This window comes from Euprymna scolopes, chromosome 44 (genome assembly GCF_053919585.1).
Source record: "Euprymna scolopes isolate OS-2025 chromosome 44, ASM5391958v1, whole genome shotgun sequence".
Classification (NCBI taxonomy): Eukaryota; Metazoa; Mollusca; class Cephalopoda; order Sepiida; family Sepiolidae; genus Euprymna; species Euprymna scolopes.
In genome coordinates this window covers 55,817,389-55,841,310 of record NC_136525.1, presented here as the reverse complement: position 1 = coordinate 55,841,310, position 23,922 = coordinate 55,817,389, and the positions used below count along the sequence as shown (strand labels likewise).

Here is a 23,922-nt window from a genome sequence, read left to right as displayed (position 1 = left end):
GCGCTTTATATAATAGACTAACAGGGCTACCCAATTTTGTGTGGGACAAAATTCAATTAAAACTTCTATCTCTCTACCTCTCTCTATTCGTCTCTATCTTTCTCTCTCCTCCCACTCCCCAACCCCCTCTTTCTCCCTTATGCAGCCCATTACTCTTTTACTCTCTCTGGACACACACACGGACGCATGGACAACTTTCCTTTATATATTAGATTTCTCAAGAAATAAGTCACCATTTTCTTCCCAAATCAGTACATAAAAATGGCCGAAAAACAGTGGCCTGCAACGAAAACTGGCTCAGTTGACCTCCGAAGAATTTCTTTTCAATTACAAATATTATTTATCTGAGGAAACGCTGATAAAGAATATACCAACTTTGTGGATATTTCTTTTTACATTTCAAGGCAGTGCTACTTTCTTTTGTAGTTTTTTACTTTCACCTGGATATACATACACACAAACACATACAAATAGGCAACTGCTCCTACTCAGAATTGTCCAGTGAAATGTAAAAATTTTTATTGTATTTGTGCATTTTTTTTTAATTTTAAAATTATAATTTTAGTTATAAGGGAGACAACTCTTTTTACATTTTCAATTAAAAATATGTATTACTTCCCTTGCTGTTATTTTTTGTGATTAACTAAAAATGTTTTATTATATAGATTGCCAGACTAAATAATTTTTCTATTAAATAGCAGCAACGTTTTTTTTTTGTTTTTTTTGTTCCCCCGACAAAGGAGGGAGTGAACCTAATAATTCACTCGAGTTTCTCCATTTGTTTGTTCGCACTTTTATCAATAACAACACCTTGGATTTTTTCTAAATTTTGCACAAACATTAGTCATGGTGAAAGTAAATTTTTGCCAGAGCGGAATTTCCAGGATAACTCTCATTGCTACGCTAGAGGGGCATTATATGGTTAAAATTAGTAATTCACTCACGTTGGTCGGCTTGTTTTAATGCTTTTTCACCCTCAACAAGGCATATTGCCACTTGAATGTAAGGGGCTACTATTTGGGATCATATCTACAGGAGACTATAAGGAGTTGAGTAGCAAGATGTCTGTTCACAGGACATTTAAACTTCTGCTCATTAATACAGGCAGGGAAGCAGGAAACAGAGAGAAAATTCCAAAGTCCAGCAGTCTGAGGGAAGAAACTATTGGAGTAGAAGGCTTTCCGACATCTAGGGACCTTAACAGTGAAGGGGTGAGATCTTGTTGGTTGTTGGGTTGGTTGGGAATATGTATGTCGAGGGGGCACAAGTGCTTTTTGTCCATTTCTTTCTCTCTTTTCTCCTTCATTCACCCCCCTCTGTTTTTTTCTTCTTCCTCCTCCTCTTCTATGTCACATGATCAAATTTTGCTCACTGATTGGGCAAGCCTCTCCTTGTGAACCAAGTCTGCCACAAGGTGCATTTTTCAAGTTAAAAAATCAGTTGCTGTTCTCACACTGTGGATGAAAGAAGTTGCGGAAGAACAGGTTCAATATGTCATGGTTAACTGACATGTTTAATCGAGGTCTTGGGCAAAGAAAAGAGACCTTATATTTTGTGAACAGTTTTTCAGTCCTGACTAGACTGTAAAGTAGTTGAAAAGGAAGAATGGCTGATTCCTCCCAAGTATAGAAGGATTTTAAGTTAAACTTACCTAACTTTTGGAATGTGTCTCGGACGAAACTGAGTTGAAGGAAATTAGAAAGAGAACCAACTTTTAATCGATGTCCACCATGTTGCTTTTCTCTTCTGGAACTCTCTTGTCTTTTTAAAGATCTATGTAGGGCGATAACTCTTACTTTCTTCATTTAGAGTTATTCCTCCTTTTATCGCTGTAACATAATCTTAACTGGACTTTAAAACAGTTGAAATATGCGACTAATTCGCAGGAATTAATTATCTCAGCATATAAAGGAAACTCGGGCGATGTCGCAGAGGTTTTATAGTTACGTGAACTCTCTGTATTGGAGATTTGTGTGAATCTTTCTTTATAAAGGAAAATTAACAAAGGATTTTCATCTAATGATCATGCTTATGGAAATGCTCCCAAAGGATGCACGTTAAACGAGGAGATGAAGAACATTGTTTCTAAAAGAACACAGAATAAAGAAAGGAAATCCTGCAAATTGTTTTCAGTAAATGAATCCCTTCTCTCCTTTCTCTCTGCAGTAGAATTTCGAATGTTATTCTACAAGAATCTTATTTGTAAGTCAGATGGACAACGTTTGGCAGTCGATCGATTATAGACTTTTCATATCAAAACTTTCTACAAAATAAAAATCTTTTCCTTTCAGTTGTTTTATTTTTCCTTTTCTTTTCCCATCGGTGCTTCTTTCTTTCTGTCTAAGTTGCAGGTAACAAACTACCAAGAATTACCTTCCGTGGGACATAACGGATAATAGTTTCTTCAATCAAGGAACACAAAAGAAAGCTAAAATAGGATTGTTAATCAAGGTGTGGCAGTGATTTAGGACAAAGGACCAGCGCAATGTTTAGAGTTGGTTTTTAGTCTTATACATAACGGATAATATTTTCTTCAACATTGCAGCAATAAGACAGGTGGATAATATGGAACCAGTTAGATTATAGATTCTTCTTTGAATTTTGTCTAAAAGTGAGAGACTAGTGGTAGATGCACGCACGTAGATGTGGCAATAATACTGCATGCATCGGCAAATTTTGACTTTATAAAAATATAAGATATAGTGTGAGTAATTTTCTAGCTTGGTAGAGGGAGCCCACCTTTTTTGCAGCAGTATTTGTAAAACAGACACAGGAATGCAAAATTGCGATAATGAGACAGAGGTTGGAGCTTGGTTGACAGTACGGGAGCTATTAGATTTGAGATTCTTTTTTTGGAACTTGTCTAAGAGTGAAAAACTAGTGGAATATGCACCAATCCAGATGTGGCAAGAACATAGTACAGCAATAACAAATGAGAATTGGCTTGTCAGTTTACAGGGTTTCTGCGTTGAATTATCTTATATGATTTTCTTTCTTCTTTCAGCCTAAAACATTGAACGCGATATCGTTCGCTGAGCGTGTTGCCATGGAAAGGAATGAAAACTTAGGTCAGACGACTGGATACAGCGTTCGTTTTGAGAAGGTTCTTCCTCGGCCACACGCTTCCATTTTGTACTGTACAGTTGGTAAGTTGCACATCTTCATCTTCATCCTTCTCTCCTCTTCTCAGTGATGAGATGGGGGAGGAGGGACAGCATCAAATGGAATTGGTTAGACTGCTTTATTTTTCTTTTGTCCCCGACAAAGAAGAGATTGGACCTAGTAATTCACCCTTGTTTGTCCGTTCGCACTTTTCTCAATAACCATGCCTTGGATTTTTTTTCAAAATTTTGCACAAACATTAGTAATGGTAAAAGTAAATTTTTGCCAGAATGGATTTTCCAGGATAACTCTGGGTAAAATTGCCCCCAAATCGTTCATCCATTCATTTGTTTGCACTTTTCTCAATGACCACACCTTGAATTTTTTTTTAAATTTGGCACAATCATTAGTGATGGTGACAGTAAGTTTTTCACTCATGGAGGGGGGGGGGCATACATGACCGGCTAGTTCTTTTTTTTTTTTTATTCTTACTAAATAAAAAGAACATTTCCATGTGCATACACACATATCTTAACTTAGACTGTCCATTGGATAGATTGCAAAGATGGGAGGAAGTGTTAGGGATGAATTTGAGAGAAAGAAAGATAAAGACCTGGTTAGAGATAGGTTTGTTTGGAAATCGATTTCTAAAAGCATGCCAGTATGTAAAAAAGATTTTAAACCGAATATGAAGATAATGAGATTTGTTTTGAAAAAAAAAACGGTTAATGTGCTGTAAATCAGAGGCACCAAAGCAATCATTGAATCATTTTGAAGATTGCGTCCAAGGAAAAAGGTTGAGTACTCGTGCAGTTTAATCAAGATATTAAAAAATGAAAATATCGCAAAAAAGAGTTAGATTGTTTGTACCGTTATTGAATTAAGTTCTCCAAAAAAATTTCACTTAATTTGATCCAGTATTTCTTTTTGTTTTTTTTTAATAGCGGAAAAACAATTTATGACACCAAGCAAAAGGTAGCCATGTTTTGATTTTAGACCACAAGGAAGGAAGAAAAGTTATTATTTAACATGGAGAGGAGGGATGTCAGTGCTTTAGACTGAGTTATCTCCCCATGGCCTTCCTCGTGGTCTAAAAATCGAAAGATGGCTCCCTTTTGCTCGGTGACATAACAGATTGTTTTTCCGCTGTAAAAAAAAATATATATATTTGAAAATAATTAAGTGAAATTTTTTTGGGGGAGCACTTCATTCCATAACGAGTACGTACAATATATATATATATTTTTTTTTTTTTTTTTTTTTTTTTTTTTTTTTGATATTTTCATTTTTTAATATCTCGATTAAACTGTACAAGTACCTAACCTTGATATGCCGTAGTGCAAAGAGAAAGAAACCTCCTGAGACAACTCAACCAAAACATAAAAATATTTTTATTTTTATTGGGTTTTTATTCTTTTTATTTTTATTTATTTTTTTTTTACAAGGGACCCTGCTGAGACAATTGGAAAATGGCTTGTGTGGCATCTCCCATGTCATCGTGGATGAAATCCATCAAAGAGATGTTGAAGTAAGTTCTTTAAGAAATTTATTTTATACATCAACACGTTGAGAAAATGCTGTATATCTTGTATTATTATTTTATGCAAGTCACTCCAACAAAACATAAAGCCACTTAATGTAAGGAACTAATAATAATATTAGGTTTGTGCAGAAGTTTTTGACGATTTAAAATTTCATCTTGAAAATGAAAAACTGATTTTTAAAATCTTTATTCATAACATCAACGCTCTGATCCCCGTCGTGCATCAGTTGAACTAAGTGGCTCCTCGTCTTGAGGAGGCTCCATGTTTTGACAGGCTTCTGGGCTTCACCTGTACTCCTGATCTGAGATGGAACACGTACATCAAATCCGTTGCCAGGGCTGCTGGGAAAATGGTGGGATCGTTCTGCTATTCCAGTAGATATCTCACTGCTGATACAATTCTCTACGTCTTAAAAGCCAGGTGTGTCTAAGGATGGAGTACTGTTGCCACATCTGGGTGGTGGCTGCTGGAGGCGGCTTATCCTGCCTTGGCAGAGTTCAAAATAGACTTTGTGGCCTAGTGGGGAATGCTCTTTTCTCTTCCCTGCAATCTCTTTCCCACAAAGGAGACGTTGCGAGCCTGTCTGCTTTGTCGTTATTTTTATGGCAAGTGCTTGTCTGAGCTCCAATTTATGGTTCCCCTGGCCTGACTTTCACGAAAAGCACTCATCTAACTGAAACAACTACCAATAATTTCCCCCACTCTTTATCTATGCCTAAAACTAAACATAGATTCCATGAGCAAAGCTTCTTTCTTGGAGCTGCATGCCTGTGGAGCTTTGTTCCGTTTTCCTGCTTTCCAGCTTCTACGATATGGTCGTCTTAAAGTCCAACATGGGCGGGTTCTTGATGAGCTGTTCCCTTGGGTGGTCCAATTTTCTAGGTTTTCACTACTAACGATGACTGACATGTTCCCCTTGACCACTGTACACTCATATTAACCCTTATCCTTAAGTGGCTTCCGGGCCTTGATAAGTGGTGATTTCTTTGTAAAAAAAAAAAAAATAACAATAACAACGTTTGCTCTCTGTAACTTTTTTTCCATCTGTCTAAAATTCTTTAGGTTTGGATCCTGGATATGACCTTAAACTATATTCAGTGGTGAGGCCCCAGATTGCGGGCTTTGGGGAGTGTGGAGCCACCCTTTATTTACCATTGCTCCCGGGTCCACTGACCCGGATTGGTAGTACCTGTAAGGGTCCCAACTATGGGTTAAATAGAAACCGACTTGAAAACGAATATATTCTATTAAAAACATTTTCTTCAAAATCTTTGGATTTGGCATTAAATAACCCGAAAAGGGTTGATATGCCGTAAAACAAAAACAACCATCTTTAGGTTTTGAAGTGAAATACTCGTGTTTCAATCACATCATATTAACTTAAGATCGTCTGAATGATTTTATAATCCTCAAAATAAGGGATGATTCGAGGGAGCTAGGTCAGGAGATTATGCGGAATGAGGCAAGATTTCCAACCAAATTCTGCAAGATCTTTTGTGAATAATTCTGTGTGAGGACAAGCAATAGGTTCTTTTTTTAGCAATTGTCAAAAAATTTTAATTATAGAATTGTATTACAATCTTAAAAAAGCCTGCAAATTTTCATGTTTCGTCCGAAAAAAACCAAAGATATGAGCATTTCAATATTCACTTTGCCTACCAATATAGATATATCCACATATAAATAGATATACCACCTTTTTGACAATTTTAGAAGTTCCAAATCTCAGCAACTATTGATCAGAAGTTAACAAATGAAGGCTCATTGGAAAGGTAATGACCTGGATTGTGTAGTGGGCTATTTGACATTTGCCCTTAAGGTTGCACATTAAGGCGATCATCCAGAGCCTATTTTTGGCATTTTTTTACAGCCATAAAATGTTTCAATCATTTGTTTTCCTAGTTTTGCATATGAATTACAAAATATCTGTATTTCCCCAAAACCTCTCGCCTTGATGGAGGCGAGACTAAAACTTGCTATGGTTTCAAATGATCTGAAATAACAGCAAAGAGAGACTTGATTCCAAATATTTCTCGTATGTTATATCTTCTCTCTTTGGTTTTCATACATAAAGTAAATTTCAGTGTATAAGGATTATTTGATGCTGGAGATAATTCATAACCGTACCCTATTTCCAAAAGGATTAGTTCCTGGCATTAGTTTTACTAAGTTTTAGTCCGTCAAGGCCAGAGATTTTGGGGAAATATATATTGTTTTTAAAATATAATTATCCACTGACAGAGTGGCTGAATCTAGCGAGATTCGAAATTGGGACCCTGCGGGGTAATGAGCCTAAACTCCTTACCCACGCATCCATCTCGCTCGACTGTCTGAATGTATCGCAAAAACAAAAACAAATAACATCTATATATATATATATATATATATATATATATGAACAAATGATTAATAAAATATGTTAAAAGACATCTTGAAAAAGAGTTAAAAACATATTTAATTTTAAAAAAGGAAGCACAAGATAAGTGGATAGTCCTTAATCCGCAGAGTTTCGAAGAAATACTCTCCTTCTCATCAGAGGGCAGGAATTAGCAAAATGCAGGATCGGATTTTGCATATAAAAGTATTTAATGAAACTACAAGTAAGTCAAGGATGTTACTTGGTTAAAAAAAAGGGTGAGGTAAGGGGAACAGGAGGCAAAAGAAAAATAATAAAAAGATTTCACATGAATGGATAGTCCGGTGAAGGGTAAAAATCAAAAAATGGTAAAATCCAAAACGGTCGAATATTAACTCTTTAATATTTATAATATATTCTAAGTTTACCATTTTGATTACCTTAGTAAACTTATTATAACTTTTATTATTATATATATATATATATATATATATAACAAGCTAGACGCCCGGTGTTGCTCAGTCATAAAATACGATTAAACATGATATTTAAATTTATGCAGATTGCGTATGTATTATGATGGAATCAATCCTTATATTGATTATTATATATTACGAGGAATAATTTGCCCGGTGGACTAATTTGCAAAAATAATTAAAAAAAATAATGATAATGTCGTTCATCAAATTTCATCTGTAAAATGTTTTTGATCTCTAATGGGGGTATGAGACGAATGGATTCGCCAATCATTTTTATAACCAACGGCTGTGCTAAACAACCAATGAAAACGTCGCAAAATTATTATAAAAATTGTCGAATTTTGGATTCAATCAGTTCGTCGTTTACTACGTCACGGACCGCATTTAATTGTTGGTCGCCATCTTGGTTACTGACCTGAACTACGCCGCCATCTTTGTTCAACACAATATCTCGGAACTTAAGAGGTTAACTACGCCACGGACCGCATTTGTTTCTTGGTCGCCATCTTGGTTACTGATCTGAACTACGCCGCCATCTTTGTTCAACACAATGTCTCAAAACTTAAGTCAGTTGATATTTGGGCTTGACGATGAATTCCCTGGAAAAGTCACTTCTGATTGATATTTAGTTTAAAAATATGCAAACAAGCAAATGATTTTTGGCAATTTTAAATGGTACCTCTTCTGTTTCACTGTACCACAGCTCATCAGTGCGGCTAGACAAGCAACTACCTCAAGCCAGGATCGAAACCCGACCGCCCATATGACAGTCTCTTTTTCGAACTTATTAACAAGAAAAAAATTAAAATAAAATGAATAGGTACACCAGGCTTGAACAGGACATCATTCAATATGTAGTCAAATGCTCTACTATTAAACTATATGTCCAGATGCCAACAATATCTGTTTTTGTTAAGAAGAAATGATTTGCTGAGATTTTATTATCTCACTTGGCCGGTGTAACGTAAAAATATTCCCCTGAAAAAATGTTAGTTTTTTATCTGTAAGAAAGAAAGGCTTTTTAAGATCAGATTTTTTTTTTTTTTTTTTTTTTTTTCAACTTATCGGATGAATTTCTGTACAAAACATATCTAAGAACACTACCAGACATATAAATTAGCTTTGTGTGAAATTTGCAAAAGTTCAGCAGTTTTGGAGCCTATGAGGAAGGAACTCTCACACACACACACACACACACACAAAGTGACTTTCATATTAAAGTGTAGATCTATATTATTCCAGGTTAATATTCTTCAAAGGTGAAAACATCGAATGAGTTTAACAAGGTTTATACAAAAGTACTCAATACTAAAGCAGAGCAAGATCTTTTTATTTAATTTTTAATTATGTAAAAAATAAGTAAAAGTATGTGTGTGTGTGTGTATATATATATATATATATATATATATATATAACTACTTAATTTACTCACATAAAATTAATATACGAAAGTATAAATTTATGCATAAACTTTAAGTATTTACTTCAAAAGTGCTCAATACGTAGGTAGAGCTAGTTAGAAAGTTATAAAATATATATGGTGATTAAGCTGCACTGAATATTCCGCTTTTCATCCACTCTGGGATTCTTCAGGCTTATGCGCAAATTTTGTGGTTGTTTGTCGTTTTTATATACGCAATATATATATATGCGTATATAAAAACGACAAACAACCACAAAATTCGCGCATAAGCCTGAAGAGTCCCAGAGAGGATGAAACGTGGAATATTCTGCGTAGCTTAATCGCCATATATATTTTATAACTTACTATATGTCATCCACATACGGTACTGTTTCACTGTACCACAGCTCATCAGTGCGGCTAGACAAGCAACTACCTCAAGCAGGGATCGAAACCCGACCGCCCATATGACAGTCTCTCTTTCTCTCTCTCTCTCTCTCTCTCTCTATACATATATATATATATATATATATATATATACAAGCTCACATGTGTGGATCATGATGTTATAATCATTAGATCACTATGGACGGATGTTTCAACATTTAAAAATGTTTAAATTTCAACAATATTTCTCGCGGTTAAAGTTGGCCGTGTGGATTTGTTCCTTGCTAATGGAGTCAGAGATAGTTTCGTGGCCGGGTTCAAATCTCCTGACTGGCGGCAATCATGACCCCCTGCACTGATGATTCCCGAAAGGATGAAACACTAGTTTCTGTAGCTATTTAAAAAAAGAAATGTTATTATAGTAATTATATATATATATATATATATATATATATATATATATATATATATGAGCAAACAGTTAATAAAACATGTTAAAAAAACTCTTTGAAATGAGTTAAAAACATATTTAATCTGAAAAGGAAACACTAGATAAGTGGATAGTCCTTAATCCGCGGAGTTTCGAAGAAATACTTTCCTTCTTATCAGAGTGTAGGAATTAGCAAAATGCGGGCTTGGATTTTGCATGCAAAAGTATTTGATGAAACAACAAGTAAGTCAAAGATCTTACTTGAAAACAAAAAAAGTGAAGCAGAGGGAATATGGTGAAGAAATATATATGTATATATATATATATATACACATTACAAGAACAATTTTTTCACAAAAATTTAATTTTTCTTTTTTTTCTGAGTTTTTGAATCCGACATTTTAAGAATAAGAATTTGTTACTTTTTCGCATCTTAGAAGTCTTAGCCTTATAATTTTGGGATTCCGTATCCGTTTCTGTCTATTCATGATTTTAGCGTTTCTTGATAATTTTGTTTCTTTTTCCACTGCTTTGATTTTGTTTTCCAGACTGATTTTTTACTTGTATTATTACGGGATATGTTATCAACTTACAGTGATCTACGCATCGTGCTCATGTCTGCCATAGTCGATGTAAAGCTATTTACTGAATACTTTGGAAATTGCATTGTTATCGATATAAATGGGTGTGGATATCCCATTCAGGGTAAGTCAAAGACTCAATATTCCTAAAATTGTCTTGATGTGCTATATATATATATATATATATATATATATATATATATATATAATATAAAGCTGAACGTCTGTGTGTGTCCGGTCACGAATAGGCTCCTATATGGTTGACTATTATAGAAAACTGATCACATATAATGATAGAAGATGTATTGAGACACAGGAATGGGTATGTTTTATCTGGCATAATGATGATTCATTAAAATTGTGGGGTCTGCATACGCGCCTAGTCCACGAAGTATGGAAATAAAAAAATTAAAAAAAAAAACATTTACAAGTATTTTTGATATAGATGTACATAATAATACTCTGATAAGTATGTTTTACCTTAAATAGGGATGGTATAATAAAATTGTGGGGTCTGCATTCGCGCCTGACCTCCATAGAATGGAAATATGTTACAAAGTTTAATAATGTTTTTTAAAATAGATCCACAGAATATTGTGATAAGTGTTTCAGTGTGAACAGGTATGGTATAATAAATTATGGGTTTTATCTATTTTATTTTGACTTTCATCATATTTTGCTTTGGTTTTGATACCCCCAAATTTGAAGCTATCTCTTTACAACCGTTCCTTTTCATAACCTATCATACTTTCATAAATCAGAGTCTATTTTCTGTAGGCTGTTTTTGAACCCAGTCAACGACGGGTACTTTTGCTAGTGTGTGTATGTATATATATATATATATATATATATATATATAATGGAATCGGAATTGGGAAAAATATTGGAATCGTCCCATCACTAATAAATATATATATATACACAAGGAGTCCCAATAAAATGTATACACCCTTTAACTTATCTCAGCTTTCTATATAAATACGCTATACCACTCTTTAAATGATTTCAACTTGCTACATGAAAACGCTATACCATGTTCCCAAGAGATGTTTAGGAATAAAGAATGGCACTTTCAGCAGAATGGAGCACTTCTCCACTATCATCATGAGGTAAGAGCATATCTTGATAGTCACCTGCAAAACAGATGAGCTGACAGGCATAATGTCTGTGCCTCGGTTCCCCAAGAGCTGGTAGCCAGAATTTCATACCTTCTTATAATAAATGTCTTATCTATTATATTTAAACTAGCTTTAGTGCCCGGCGTTGCCTGGGTGTTTGGAGGTGTGTGTTGAGCAAAAGAAAAGTGGTAGTAGGCAGGCAGGCTCCATCCCATTAAATAATCCAATTTACCAAATTTCTACTACTAACCATTACTAAGAAATTATCCCATTACTACTCAATAACCCTTATCCTTTTTTTCGGAGATCGTCAATCCAAAATGGATATGTACAATATAACCTTTTTTTGATATTTTCATTTGTTAATGTGTTGGTTAAACTGTACAAGTGCCCATTGCGCAGTTTTGTAGTGTTGACTAGTGCAGCACTAAGGCTGACAGGCATAATGTCTGTACCTCGGTTCCCCAAAAGATGTTAGCCAGAATTTTATAGCTTCTTGTTGAGCTTCTCGTCGTCGGTTCTGTACGACATTGTTTAGTGATGTGAATGCTTCCAAAAAAAAATGTCTGAAAGTCTATAGAAGCTCAGTTTATGGATAGGAACATCATGCCATGAATAAAACTTCCTTGGCATGAAAAAATGAGGTGGAAAGTTCAACAGATGAATTAAAATGACATAATCTCCTATCACATAAATAGCAAAATGAGCGCAAACGTTTGTGTATGTCCACAAAAGGCGTTTTGTATCAGGTTTCTCGCATCGGTTAGATTCCGTGAGAAGTTTTCTCAGATCGTAATATCTCGGATTTGCAAACAGACATTGTCTCTATGTTTATTTTGATCCCACCGTGCCGTCGTCTCCAGTGTTTGTTCGTATAAATAAAGTGAAACTTCAAATGCCAACGCCTGGCCTTCGCCCAGGTAGTATCTGTTTTGTAATTCATCCTTGGTCAATGTAGGGGAAACCGTTCATACTGAGACAATTATTTGGATACTGCCAGAGTGCCCTCTTTTTGGGTGAGTTGGTTTTCACCCCACATTAAAAATGACCTTGTGTCTAATTTGCTTTCGTGGGAGCCTTAAAAGCAACACCATCTCTGCAAGTTATCTTGACGTTAAATTTGAACGTTTTACACTTCCGGTCGCATCATGGAGTAGCGGTAAGACGTCAGATTTTCTTTCACTTTCTTTTCCGCCTTCGCGTCCCAGGTTCAAGCCTGCCTGCCTACTATCACTTTTTTTTTTTGCTCAACACACACTTCCAAACACCCGGGCAATGCCGGGTACTCAAGCTAGTTTAAATATAATAGATAAGACATTTATTTAAAATTTTATAAAAATTGGTTGGATGCCTGGCCTTGTTTCTGCTTTTTTTTTTTTTTTTTTTTTTTTTTAATCAACATTAATTTTTGCAAGGTGTCCATGTCCTTCCACATACATTGCCTGGCATTTCCAGATGGTCACCCATCTGGTATCAACCAGGTTCAACGTTGCTTAACTTTGGTGACCTAACGAGAACCAGTGTGCTAATGTGATTATGCTGTACATATCGTGTTTTTATAATTCTTGCAGTTGGGTGTCAGCATCCTCCTACATGCAGCGCCTGGTATTGCCAAATGGTCACCCATCTGATACTGACCAGATTCAATGTTGCTTAACACACCACTTCCACTATTATTTCTATTGTTTCAGATTACTTTTTAGAAGACTGCATTCAACTCACCAAATTTGTCCCGTCTTCAAATGATCGACATAAGAAAGAAGACCATAAAGACGACACAGAAAAAGGAGTAAGTTTTTTATTTATTACTAGCAGGGGTGACCGGCGTTGCCCGGGTGTTTGAGCACAAAAAAATGTGGTAGTAGACAGGCAGGCTCGAACTCGTACCGCGAAGGAGGAAAAGAATGAAAAAAAAAGAACATGATGTCTTTGCTGTTGCGCCCATCGCCAAACTGAAAGTGGTGAAGGTTTAAATTAAGGCTAGTCAATTGAAAAGAAGGGATGACTTTCAAAAATATTGGCGAAAAAAACCAACCCCTCCATGTAGTAAAGTGCTCAGTTAAGAGTGAAGGAATTAGTGTTTTTAGCCAATTTTTCGATATTTATCACCCGAAGAGTTGAGCTTCAAAATGATACTGATCTTGTGAAAATATGCTGTCTCTGTCAAAAGTTTTAGGCAGACATACATACATACATTTAAACAGACAAGTGAGATTTATATTATAGACTAGCGGGGGGTACCCGCGATGCCTGGGTGTCTTGAGGTAAATCAAAACCCTGGGGGGGGGGGGGGTTTAAATAATAATAAAAAAATGTTTTGGTAGGTGAGTATGAGAATCGAACCCGTACCCTTGAGTTGGAAATTAATGTGTGAAAAAAAAAAAAAACCGTGCGATGTTACCATTGGGCCACCGCGACATACAGCATAGACGTGTTTGAATTTATTTATCTAACTATAACTATAAAAACGGGCGTGCGTAATAAAAGTTAACTTTGCTGCTTCCATTTGACCTAATTAAGAAGGTCAAATAGAAGTCACGCAGCGTCAGCGTCTGAGTTTGTTTATCGAAATTTGACTGTCTGATATACAAGATTGATCAAAGCTGATTGCTTCTGGACGTTTTTCCCAGTGCAATGCCGCGAACACGTCTGTTTGAGTTTAGTTTCACTTTATTTATACTAAAAAGCCCAATCAACACGCGAGAAGCCAAAATAGCAATAATTTTGTAAAAATCGACGTAAATAAATCTATACGCTACGCACTTTCTTAATTCCTAGATATTATTATATAGGACCTATATACACAGTTTTAAGCGATAGTAACGACCCTGGGAGTGTGTGCGAGAAAAGCCTTTTGCAGACATACGCGAAATGGTCACACACATTTTGCCTTTTATATATATAGAAGACTAGCAAGGGGTACCTGGCGTTGCCCGGGTGTTTGGAAGTGTGTGTGTGTGGGGGGGGGGTTAAAAAAAAAGTAAGTATGAGGATCAAATCCGAACCGTTGAGGCAAAGTTGTAAATTAAAGTGTAAAAAAAAAAACGTGCAACGTTAACAATTGCCCCACCACGAGATGCTGACGGAAACACGTTTGAATTTATTTAATTACTTGGATTTAGCAGGTGTCCGTTTTAATGAGTTAATGAGGTGAAGTTTGACTGCGGGATTTCATTTACTGCTTAACGCTTTTTTTGTTCCGCAAGATGTTATAGGAAAAAGACTAACCCACATGCGGCGAGTAACAAATATTGAATATTTATCTTCCCGAAATCAAGCAAATTAAATAGACAGGTGAGCTTCGTTGTTAACTTTGAGATATTACGATTTATATGTGATATAAAAAGTTTTAAAAAGTTGTGAAGCGAGCGACCGCTTCTCTGAAAGAAGCCTTTTGTAAACACACAGAAAAAGCGAACACACATACATACATACATGCATACATTTTCGCTTTTATATTTATAGATTATGAAGCCATCTATGACCCATTGGGTCAGTATTTGTTATATCTACATAATAAGTATATAAGTATTTAATAAATGTAGAGACCGGAAAGAGGAGAAAATATCTACTATTATATAAAAGGAACTTTGTGTGTTCATTCCCTATGGACTCAAAAACGGCTGTTGATTTTTATAAAATTTTATGCGAAAGTACTTTATGTGCCTGGCAGTATTCTTAGACAGGTTTTGTGTCGGAATGTCTTTGATAAATATAAATAATCTAAATAATCAGATGAAAGAAGCAACGGGTGATTTTGATCAAAGTTAACATCACACGTGCATTTGGTAAGTTTTATTACCACACAAGCCGAAAGGCTTAACATATAAAATCAACAGTAGGTTCTTTGATGTGACAGAGGAATGTTCCAAATTAATGTTTCTGTTTAAAGCACAATTTCACAACGATACAACAGATGATGGTTTCGACTGTGGGATTTTCACGGGTCTCTCTGTTATAACACCTGTGTTATCTGTCTCTTTATTTAACGGACTGTTCTTCTCAGATCCTTTAATGTTTTAACGGCCCATGATTCGTCTAGTGGGTGTGGATGTGTGTGTATTACATATAATTCACAGTACATTTATAACAACATAGCTGTTGCTGTGGGACCTTCTGTCTTAAGGCCGCTGCCTGAGGGATTCGCCAACGTCTTGGGGGAGCTGGATCCTGCTATAACAAGACAGACAAAAGACGATGGACGATGTATGTTTTTATATATCTGTTTATTTCACTCCCAGACATTTCGTCTTGAGCAGCATGGAGTGAAATTGATGATCTCAAACTTGCAGCGTTTCTCTGCATCCATTTGAAACCATCGCCCCCTTATGGGGAAACCTGTTTAACCAGTCTTGCTTCTTCGGTGTCTCAAACCCAACTCACTAAACTTAACTTAACGATTCATGTCATGTCCAGTCCCCATTTGGATACTTCCGGTGCAAACTGATCAGTCAACTAAATTTGATACATGTCACAACATGACCCTTTCTGTATGCTTGCTCAGCTTATTGTTTCCCATGATTCAATCTCTGTTGTTTACTCTGCTAGATAGATAGATAATTAGATAGATCGATAGATAATAAGATAACTAAACAATTGCTTTCCACCTGGTGTTGCCCGGTGTGTATCTAACATCTCTAATCATTATTATTTAATTATTTTATCGACCCCGCTGTACACACACACACACATACAGGTACTTACTTTCAGTGTTTTTATTTCAGGAGAATTGCAATTTGCTGGTGTCTGGTGATTATTTGGACGCAACGAAGCAGGCTATGGCGATGATAAATGAAGAAGAAATATCGTTTGACTTGATTGAAGTAAGATCAGTATTATCCTTTCACGCCATTTCTATTTTTATTTTTTATGTTTTTTGTTTCTAATTTTTATTTTTTACTATTTTTTGTTTCTAATTTTTATTTTTTACTATTTTTCTTTTAAATTTTTATTTTTTACTTTTTTTTTCTTTATTTTTTCTTTTAAATTTTTATTTTTTACATTTTTTTCTTTTAAATTTTTATTTTTTACTATTTTTCTTTTAAATTTTTATTTTTTACTTTTTTTTTCTTTATTTTTTCTTTTAAATTTTTATTTTTTATATTTTTTTCTTTTAAATTTTTATTTTTTACATTTTTTTCTTTGAAATTTTTATTTTTTACATTTTTTTCTTTGAAATTTTTATTTTTTATGTTTTTTTTCTTTTAAATTTAAAATTTTTTCTTTTTTTACATTTTTTTCTTTTAAATTTTTAATTTTTTTCTTATGTTTTAATTTTTACTTTTTTTCTTTCTAATTTTTATTTTTTATGTTTTATTTTCTAATTAAATTTTTTCTTTCTAATTAATTGTCTTAAAAAGAAATTGAAATTTAGATAACCTTACTTTATTGGTGTCTAATGACTATGGATCAAATTCCATGAAAATCTGAAATATTTTAATTTTTAAATAGGTGTCATATATTTACTACAGAAAGTACTTCTTTTAAACTCCTCGGCCTAACGTTTACAGGGAATATGAACTGGAATAGATACATTGAGAGCATTGCCAAGGCTGCTGCAAGGAAGGTTGGCTCCCTCTACCGTGCTAGAAAACTACTTACGCCTGACAGTATCCTATACCTCTATAAGGCAACCATTTGCCCATGTATGGAGTACTGTTGTCACATCTGGGCTGGTGCATCTGCTGCTTGTCTCTCGCTCCTGGACAGGGTTCAAAAGAGAGTCGCCAACCTGATAGGTCCTGAACTGTCATCTAGGCTTCAACCTCTGTCCCATCGACAAGATGTTGCATCCCTCTGCCTGTTCTACAAATACTTTAATGGTGAATGCTCTGACGAACTGCAAACACTTGTACCTCCCCGACGTAACTACCCCCGACAAACCCGACAAGCTACTAAGTCTCATCCCTTTACAGTGGAGATCCCTAGGTGCAAGAAAGCCTTTTACTCCAATAGTTTCTTCCCCAGAACTGCGGGTCTTTGGAACTCCCTTCCGGGATTCTGCTTTCCCAACTGCAATGATATGCAGAAGTTCAAGTGTAATGTTAACAAACATCTTTCTACTCTTCTCCCTTCATAATGACCCCGCTAATTAAGTCCCTAATAGTAGCCCCCTGCTTCAAAGTGGCACTGTGCCTTGTTTGGGGTGAAAATTGAATAAAAAAAAAAAAAAAAAAAAAAAAAAAAAACTACAGCCAGTCGTCAAATGGTGTTTTTCAGCCTTTTTAATTTCTAAAAATCAACTTTTGTTATTTCTCGATATATATATACTTGTTGCCGATAATAAAACACAGTGTTTACGTGAAGAATCCTCCATCCACAGATTTCTCTATTTAGTGGTATATCGACCCCTTTTTTTTGAGGTACAGTATATACCATGAGGTAAAATACCCGGTTGAGAAACTGGCGCAGTCTATCCTTCTCTTGAGTGAAACTGTCTTCCGTTTTCCTGTTTTCCAGCTGACTACAATGCGGTTGTCTTCAAGTCCAATGTAAACAAGTTCTTGATGAACCATTCCACTTGAGTTAACAATTTTTCCGAATTTCCATTACTAACGATAACTATATTGTCCAATTGACTGCTGTACACTCTTTAACCCTTATCCTCGAGTGGCCTCTGCATCTTGATAAGTGGTGATGCCTATGTAAAAAAAAAAAAAAAAGATGGACCTCTCTTAAGCCGTGGTAGGCAACCCATCTAGTGATGGCGTCACGATAAAAAATACCCTTGATTGCCCTGGCGAAACATCAAGTATTCAGCTACCGACAAAATTTGAATTACACTACAAACTTGTGTAGTGAGTTCAATCTCAGCTGTGGCCGTGCTGGATAGATGGATGGAACCCTTTTTTGAGGTTAATACCTTTTTGATATTTTATTTTTTTATGCTGATTTTCTCTCTCCTTTTGTAGGCATTGTTGCTATACATCCGGCGCCTGAATATCCCTGGTGCCATCCTCATCGTTTTGCCCGTCTGCTATTTAATCTTTGCTCTTCAGAAACATTTAGAAAAGTCAAAAAAATTGTGTAAGTGCCAAATTTTTTGTTTAAATATTTTGAAATATTTTTTTTTAAATTAAAAAAAATAATTCCATTCTTTCTTTTATTCATTTATTTTTTTTTTTTGGTCCCCCTGACAAAAGGAGGGTATGGTAGACCTGTAAATTCACCCTTGTCTGTTCGTCTGTCCACACTTTTCTCAATAACTACGCCTTAGAATTTTTTGAAATTTTGCACAAACATTAAACATGATATGAGTAAAAAAGTAACAAAGCAGATTTTCCGGGAAAACTCTGGTTGTGTACCCCCCCCTCCCCTCCCAGGAGTGCCTTTCGGGTTAAAACGGCTAAAAGTGACACTTTTGGGCTTCTTAAAAAAAATTGATGCCTTGGATTTTTATAAAACTTTCTGAAAAGTTGTAACTAACTGATTTCTATATAATTTTGCTTGTCTATACTTCGCGATAATTCTTGGGTGTGCCCCAGGGGCTCTTTTAGGGCTAATAAAAAGACTCCATTTTTGGGACTATTTTACCATATTTGTCCAAAATTTTCTGTGTATGTCTATTTAGTAGTTTTGCATGGTGCTGAACTCAAATTTAAATATGTTAAGGCTTTGGGGACTTTTGGGGCTAAATGGGAGTGAGGGGGGGGCAAATGATGTGTTAATCATTTCTTTTTTTTTTTTTTTTTTTTGCATGGTGCAGAACTCAAATTTACATATGTCAAGGCCTAAAACTGCACCATGTTCATTTTCACCAGGATTTGATGTCCCTTTGGGGCTAAATGGGCGGGGGGGGTGCAAATGCTGAACTTAGTCATTTTTTATGTCTCGTTCACTTTTTTTCTTTTTTTCTCTTTTTCTTTTTCTGTTTTTTTTTCTTTTTCATATTTTTGTCTTTTTTTCTCTTTTTGTCTTTTTTTCTCTTTTTGTCTTTTTTTCTCTTTTTGTCTTTTTTTCTCTTTGTCTTTTTTTTCTCTTTTTGTCTTTTTTACTGTCTTTTCTGTGTTTTGTTGTCTTTTCTGTGTTTTTTTTCTTTTCCTGTTTTTTTTTTTCCGTTTTCATATTTTTGTCTTTTTTCTGTCTTTTCTGTGTTTTTTCTGTTTTTTCTGTGTTTTTTTTTTGTCTTTCTGTGTTTTTTGTCTTTCTATGTTTTTTGTCTTTCTGTGTTTTTTGTCTTAGTCATTTTTTATGTCTCGTTCACTGTGCATTCACAGGGGACCATGCATGTTTCACTTGTTCTGTTGTTTAAGTTTCGTTTTGTAAAAGTTTGAGTGTTTTTGTATGCAAACATGCTAATGAAAAATGACAGCTATAAACAATAGGAAAACTTTAGGAAATATTTACTTTAAAAAAAAAGGGGGGGGGGTTCTCCTCTTGTCATATTCTAAAAAAAGGCCTTTTTTTCTTTTTTTTTTTTTTTTTTTTTTTAAATATAGTTTCTTCCCCAGAACTGCTAGACTTTAGAATTCCCTCCCTGATTCTGCTTTCCCAACTGTACTGACATGCAGAAGTTCAAGTGTAATGTAGACAGACATCTTGCCACTCATCTTCCTTCATAAATACCCCTGCAACTTATGTCCCCGATAGTAGCCCCCTAATTCAAAGTGGCACTGTGCTTTGTTTAGGTCGAAAATTGAATAAAAAAACCAAAAAAAAAACCAAGGTACATAGCCACTTATTTATGAGGGGCTACTACAATAAAACCCTTGGATACGGTGGCTCTAGAATACATTTTTTTTTCAGGTTACGATGTGGAATACAATGTTTTTCTGGACCTTGGTTATGGTATTTGCCCCGCATTACAGTGTTATTTATATTATTTGATTATATACATGTGTATTATATACTTTACTGTATTTTGTTACTTATTTTTAATATGTACTTTGTAAAATTTTGCTTAGGCCCCGCCGTACGGCGATTTCACCTTACGATCCCAACCCTGGAATGGATTAATGCCATATTCTGGAGTTCTACAGTATTTGGAGCCAGATTTGCAGGAATACTATGTAGGGAGTTGAGCAGTGAGATGTCTGTTCACATTACACTTGAACTTCTGTATGTTAGTACAGTCAGGGAAGCAGGAGCTTGGGAGGGAATTCCAAAATACAGCAATCCAAGGAGAAAAAATTATTAAAGTAAAAGGCTTTACAATATCTAGGAATCTCTACAGTATAAAGGTGGAATTTTGTTGCTTGTCGGGCTATTGTCGTTGAGGGAGTACTAGTGCTTGGAGTTTGTTAGAGCACTTGACATTGAAATACTTGTAAAACAGGCACAAGGATGCCATGTTTCTGGGCTTTGATTGGCCAAGACAGTTCTTCTTTACCAATCAACAAACACCCAATTTTGACAGGCTGAATACGGACAAAAATCTCCGTATTCTTCAAGTAAAGAAACTTCTCTCCCTTAAGTTCAATCTGAACTGAAATGAGAGACTTCTATTTTCTTAGACAATAAAGAACTTTTTTTTTTTTATTATAGTTTGACTTTTTAAAGCTGCAAGCACAATTAGTTTTGCAAAAACTTTTCTTTATTATTGTTTAATTTAATATTTTACCGTTTATTTTTGTCTGGTGTGTCTACACCTTTCTTTTCAGCATTTATCCAACTTCAGCAAGCGATAACTGGGCCAGCCCCTTGCCAAATCACTTCAAACAAACCTCCTCAAAGTTTTTATTTTACTTGATCAGCGTTGCACTAGATGTATATCTAAAATTTAAAAAAATCATTCTTTGACCGTAATCTGGCACAAATTATATCAGAGAGGGCAGGGGGTCTGCTTTTCTGTCATTATCTGTACTAAAAATAAGGAAATGATTTTTTTTATCAAAGAGTTACCCCTTTTGTTATTAAAAAATATTTGTGTACACTAAAAGTTATAGAAAATATTAGGTTGGTGCCTAATCCTAAACGTAAATTCCATGAACAAAGCTTCTTTCTTAGAACTGCACGCCTGTGGAATTGTCTTCCGTTTTCCTGCTTTTCGGCTGACTACAATATGGTTGTGTTCAAGTCTAACGTAAATAAGTTCTTGTTGAGCCGTTCCATATAAGTTATCAAATTTACCGAATTTTCATTACTAATGATTACTATATTGTCCAATTTCTACTGTACACTCTTTAACCCTTATCCTTGAGTGGCCTCTTGGTCTTGATAATGTGGTGATGCCTGTGTAAAAAAAAAAAATCATTTAGTCTTTTCATTCCATCCTGTACATTCAACCTCTCTAACAAGGTATCAGAGCTGATCCTTCAGGACTGATCTAACCTGACATTGCGTATTCTGATCATTGCTCTGTCATTCACCTCTATACAGTATTGCACTCCTAACATAGCTGTTATATACCCTCCTTTCTGATAGTGAAAGAGATAGCTCTTAATTCACAAATTCTGAAGGCTGCTTGCAACATTTCACAAAGACAACATTGTAAATAGCTAATCTATATCTAAATGTTTTAAAGAATTATTGGTATTATTTAATTTATTTGAATGTGCTCAATGATATGAGTTTTTCTTGTGATCTTTATGATTTTCTGTGCTTCTGCAGGTGTTTCAAACTACCGAATTCTTCCACTTGATGCTCAGATGCTGAGAGAAGATCAAAAGAAAGTCTTTGAGCCAACCCCAGAAGGAATTGTGAAAGTAAGTTTTCAAAGAAGAAAACCCACACATACTTCTTTATAAACTATTGGCAGGGTCACTCTGCATTATTCTGGAAGGAAATTGGTTGTTTTATTTTAGAAGATGTGCAGGTGGGAAAATATCTACAGGAACGGTTAGATAGCTGGCTTGCGAGGATATTAGCAGCAGTAGCCAAAAAAAGCACATATGCAAATTACACATGTTATTTATAAATTTGTTACATTTTATAGCATAGCCCAAGTGCATGGCCAACAAAATATACAAGTAAAAAAAATGCACATAAACTTCTCTCTCTCTCTCTCTCTCTCTCTCTCTCTCTCTCTCTCTCTTCCCTGGTGCTACCAGATCAGGCTGCCTATTGGCTTCCTGAGACGAAACGCACCTACATCGATTTCTGTTTTTGTTTTCTATTCTCTTTTGTAAAACTTAATTATGTTCTACAAAAACAAAATAAAAACAACAGCCCCCTCCCCTTCCCCCCTCCTTTTTTCCTTCTCTACTTCCCGGTTGACCCTGTCGGCAGGGCATTAGAATATGCCGACTGTTCCCCCTGCAGAGGGTAAAAGCCCCTCAACGGGGCTACCTGTTGGCCGTGGGTGGCAACCCGTGATGCCTAGGAAAAGGATCCTGGTGGCTGAGCAACCGATGCCTAGGGAAAATAAAGGTACCTGTAGCAACACTCTACTTTGGCCTTGTACTAGGCTAGACGGGCGGTTGGAGAGGCCCGATCCAACCAATCGGCTAGTCATGTCAAGCCCTAACACTTACACTGAAAATGTCAATTATAACATCTAAATAAAATTTAAAAAAAAAAAAAAAAACTTAATCCAAAGATAATACATTTCATTACTATAAACATAGACAAACCAGTTAAGTGTTAGAAGGCGATGGCAAGGGCCAATCAATTGATGAGACAAAAACCACACAACTGCTCCCTAACGAACGTTTCTATCAAACTGGGAAAGAAGAAACTAAAGGAGGAAACAGGAAATGATGGAACAAACTCAATCAATTGAGTATATCTCTTTTGTATCCCTGGGATGAAAGGGCGAATGGGTTTCCCCCCTTACATCTCCCAATTTCGGGCTCCGAGGAGGGTGGGGAGCAAGAGAGATGAAAATCTAAACAAACTTCTATGGATATAATAAACCCAAACAAAAAACCCAGAAATCAAAAAAATACTACAAAATCGAAAAGAACCCACTCTGACGTAACCAGCTCAGACAGTGAACAAGAATATAACTATGAAATAATTGATAAAGAAAAATATCCAAGATTCATAGTAATCGAAACCTTGGAAGGAAAAAAGATCAGCGATCTATCTCCATTCCTAATCGAAAAAATTCTGTCTCAAAACAGCAACCCAAAAACAGCAAAAAAAATGAAAAATGGCAATCTACTTGTCACAGTCGACAACTATAAAGACGCAAAAAACATCTTAGAGATGGAAAAATTCCATATCTATAAATGCAAAAGTTATGCTCACGAAAGACTAAACACATCAAAAGGTGTTATAAAAAGCCATGAATTAAGCTTGGCTACAGCAGAAGAAATAGAAAATGCCCTAAGAAAACAGGGAGTAATCGATCACGTCCGAATAAACATAAAAAGGAATGGTCAAACCATACCTACAAAAACCTACATACTAACTTTCAATACACCAAAAATTCCCAAAGAAATAAAAATCGGATACACAATAGAAAAAGTAGAACAATATATACCAGCCCCTCTGAGATGTTATAAGTGTCATAAATATGGACATAGCAGAGAAGCATGCAAAGGACAGAAAGTATGTGGAAAATGTGGCTTAAAAGAACCTAACCATACTGAAAGTGAATGCCCAAACGAAACAAAATGCCCAAATTGCCAAGAAAGACACC

The 23,922-nt window shown here is 35.4% G+C and overlaps 1 protein-coding gene across 3 annotated transcripts in view; it reads left to right on the top strand.

Moving 5' to 3' along the window:
- LOC145268855 (ATP-dependent RNA helicase A-like) overlaps positions 1-23,922 on the top strand; it is a 109,555-nt gene that overhangs the window by 45,223 nt on the left and 40,410 nt on the right. For all 3 annotated transcript variants that reach the window (XM_080124535.1, XM_080124534.1, XM_080124536.1), the window contains 7 exons: positions 3,005-3,146; positions 4,548-4,630; positions 10,249-10,405; positions 13,091-13,188; positions 16,124-16,222; positions 18,311-18,425; positions 21,948-22,042. In XM_080124535.1, coding sequence (XP_079980661.1) covers positions 3,005-3,146; positions 4,548-4,630; positions 10,249-10,405; positions 13,091-13,188; positions 16,124-16,222; positions 18,311-18,425; positions 21,948-22,042 — 789 coding nt within the window. The remainder of the gene's footprint in view (positions 1-3,004; positions 3,147-4,547; positions 4,631-10,248; positions 10,406-13,090; positions 13,189-16,123; positions 16,223-18,310; positions 18,426-21,947; positions 22,043-23,922) is intronic.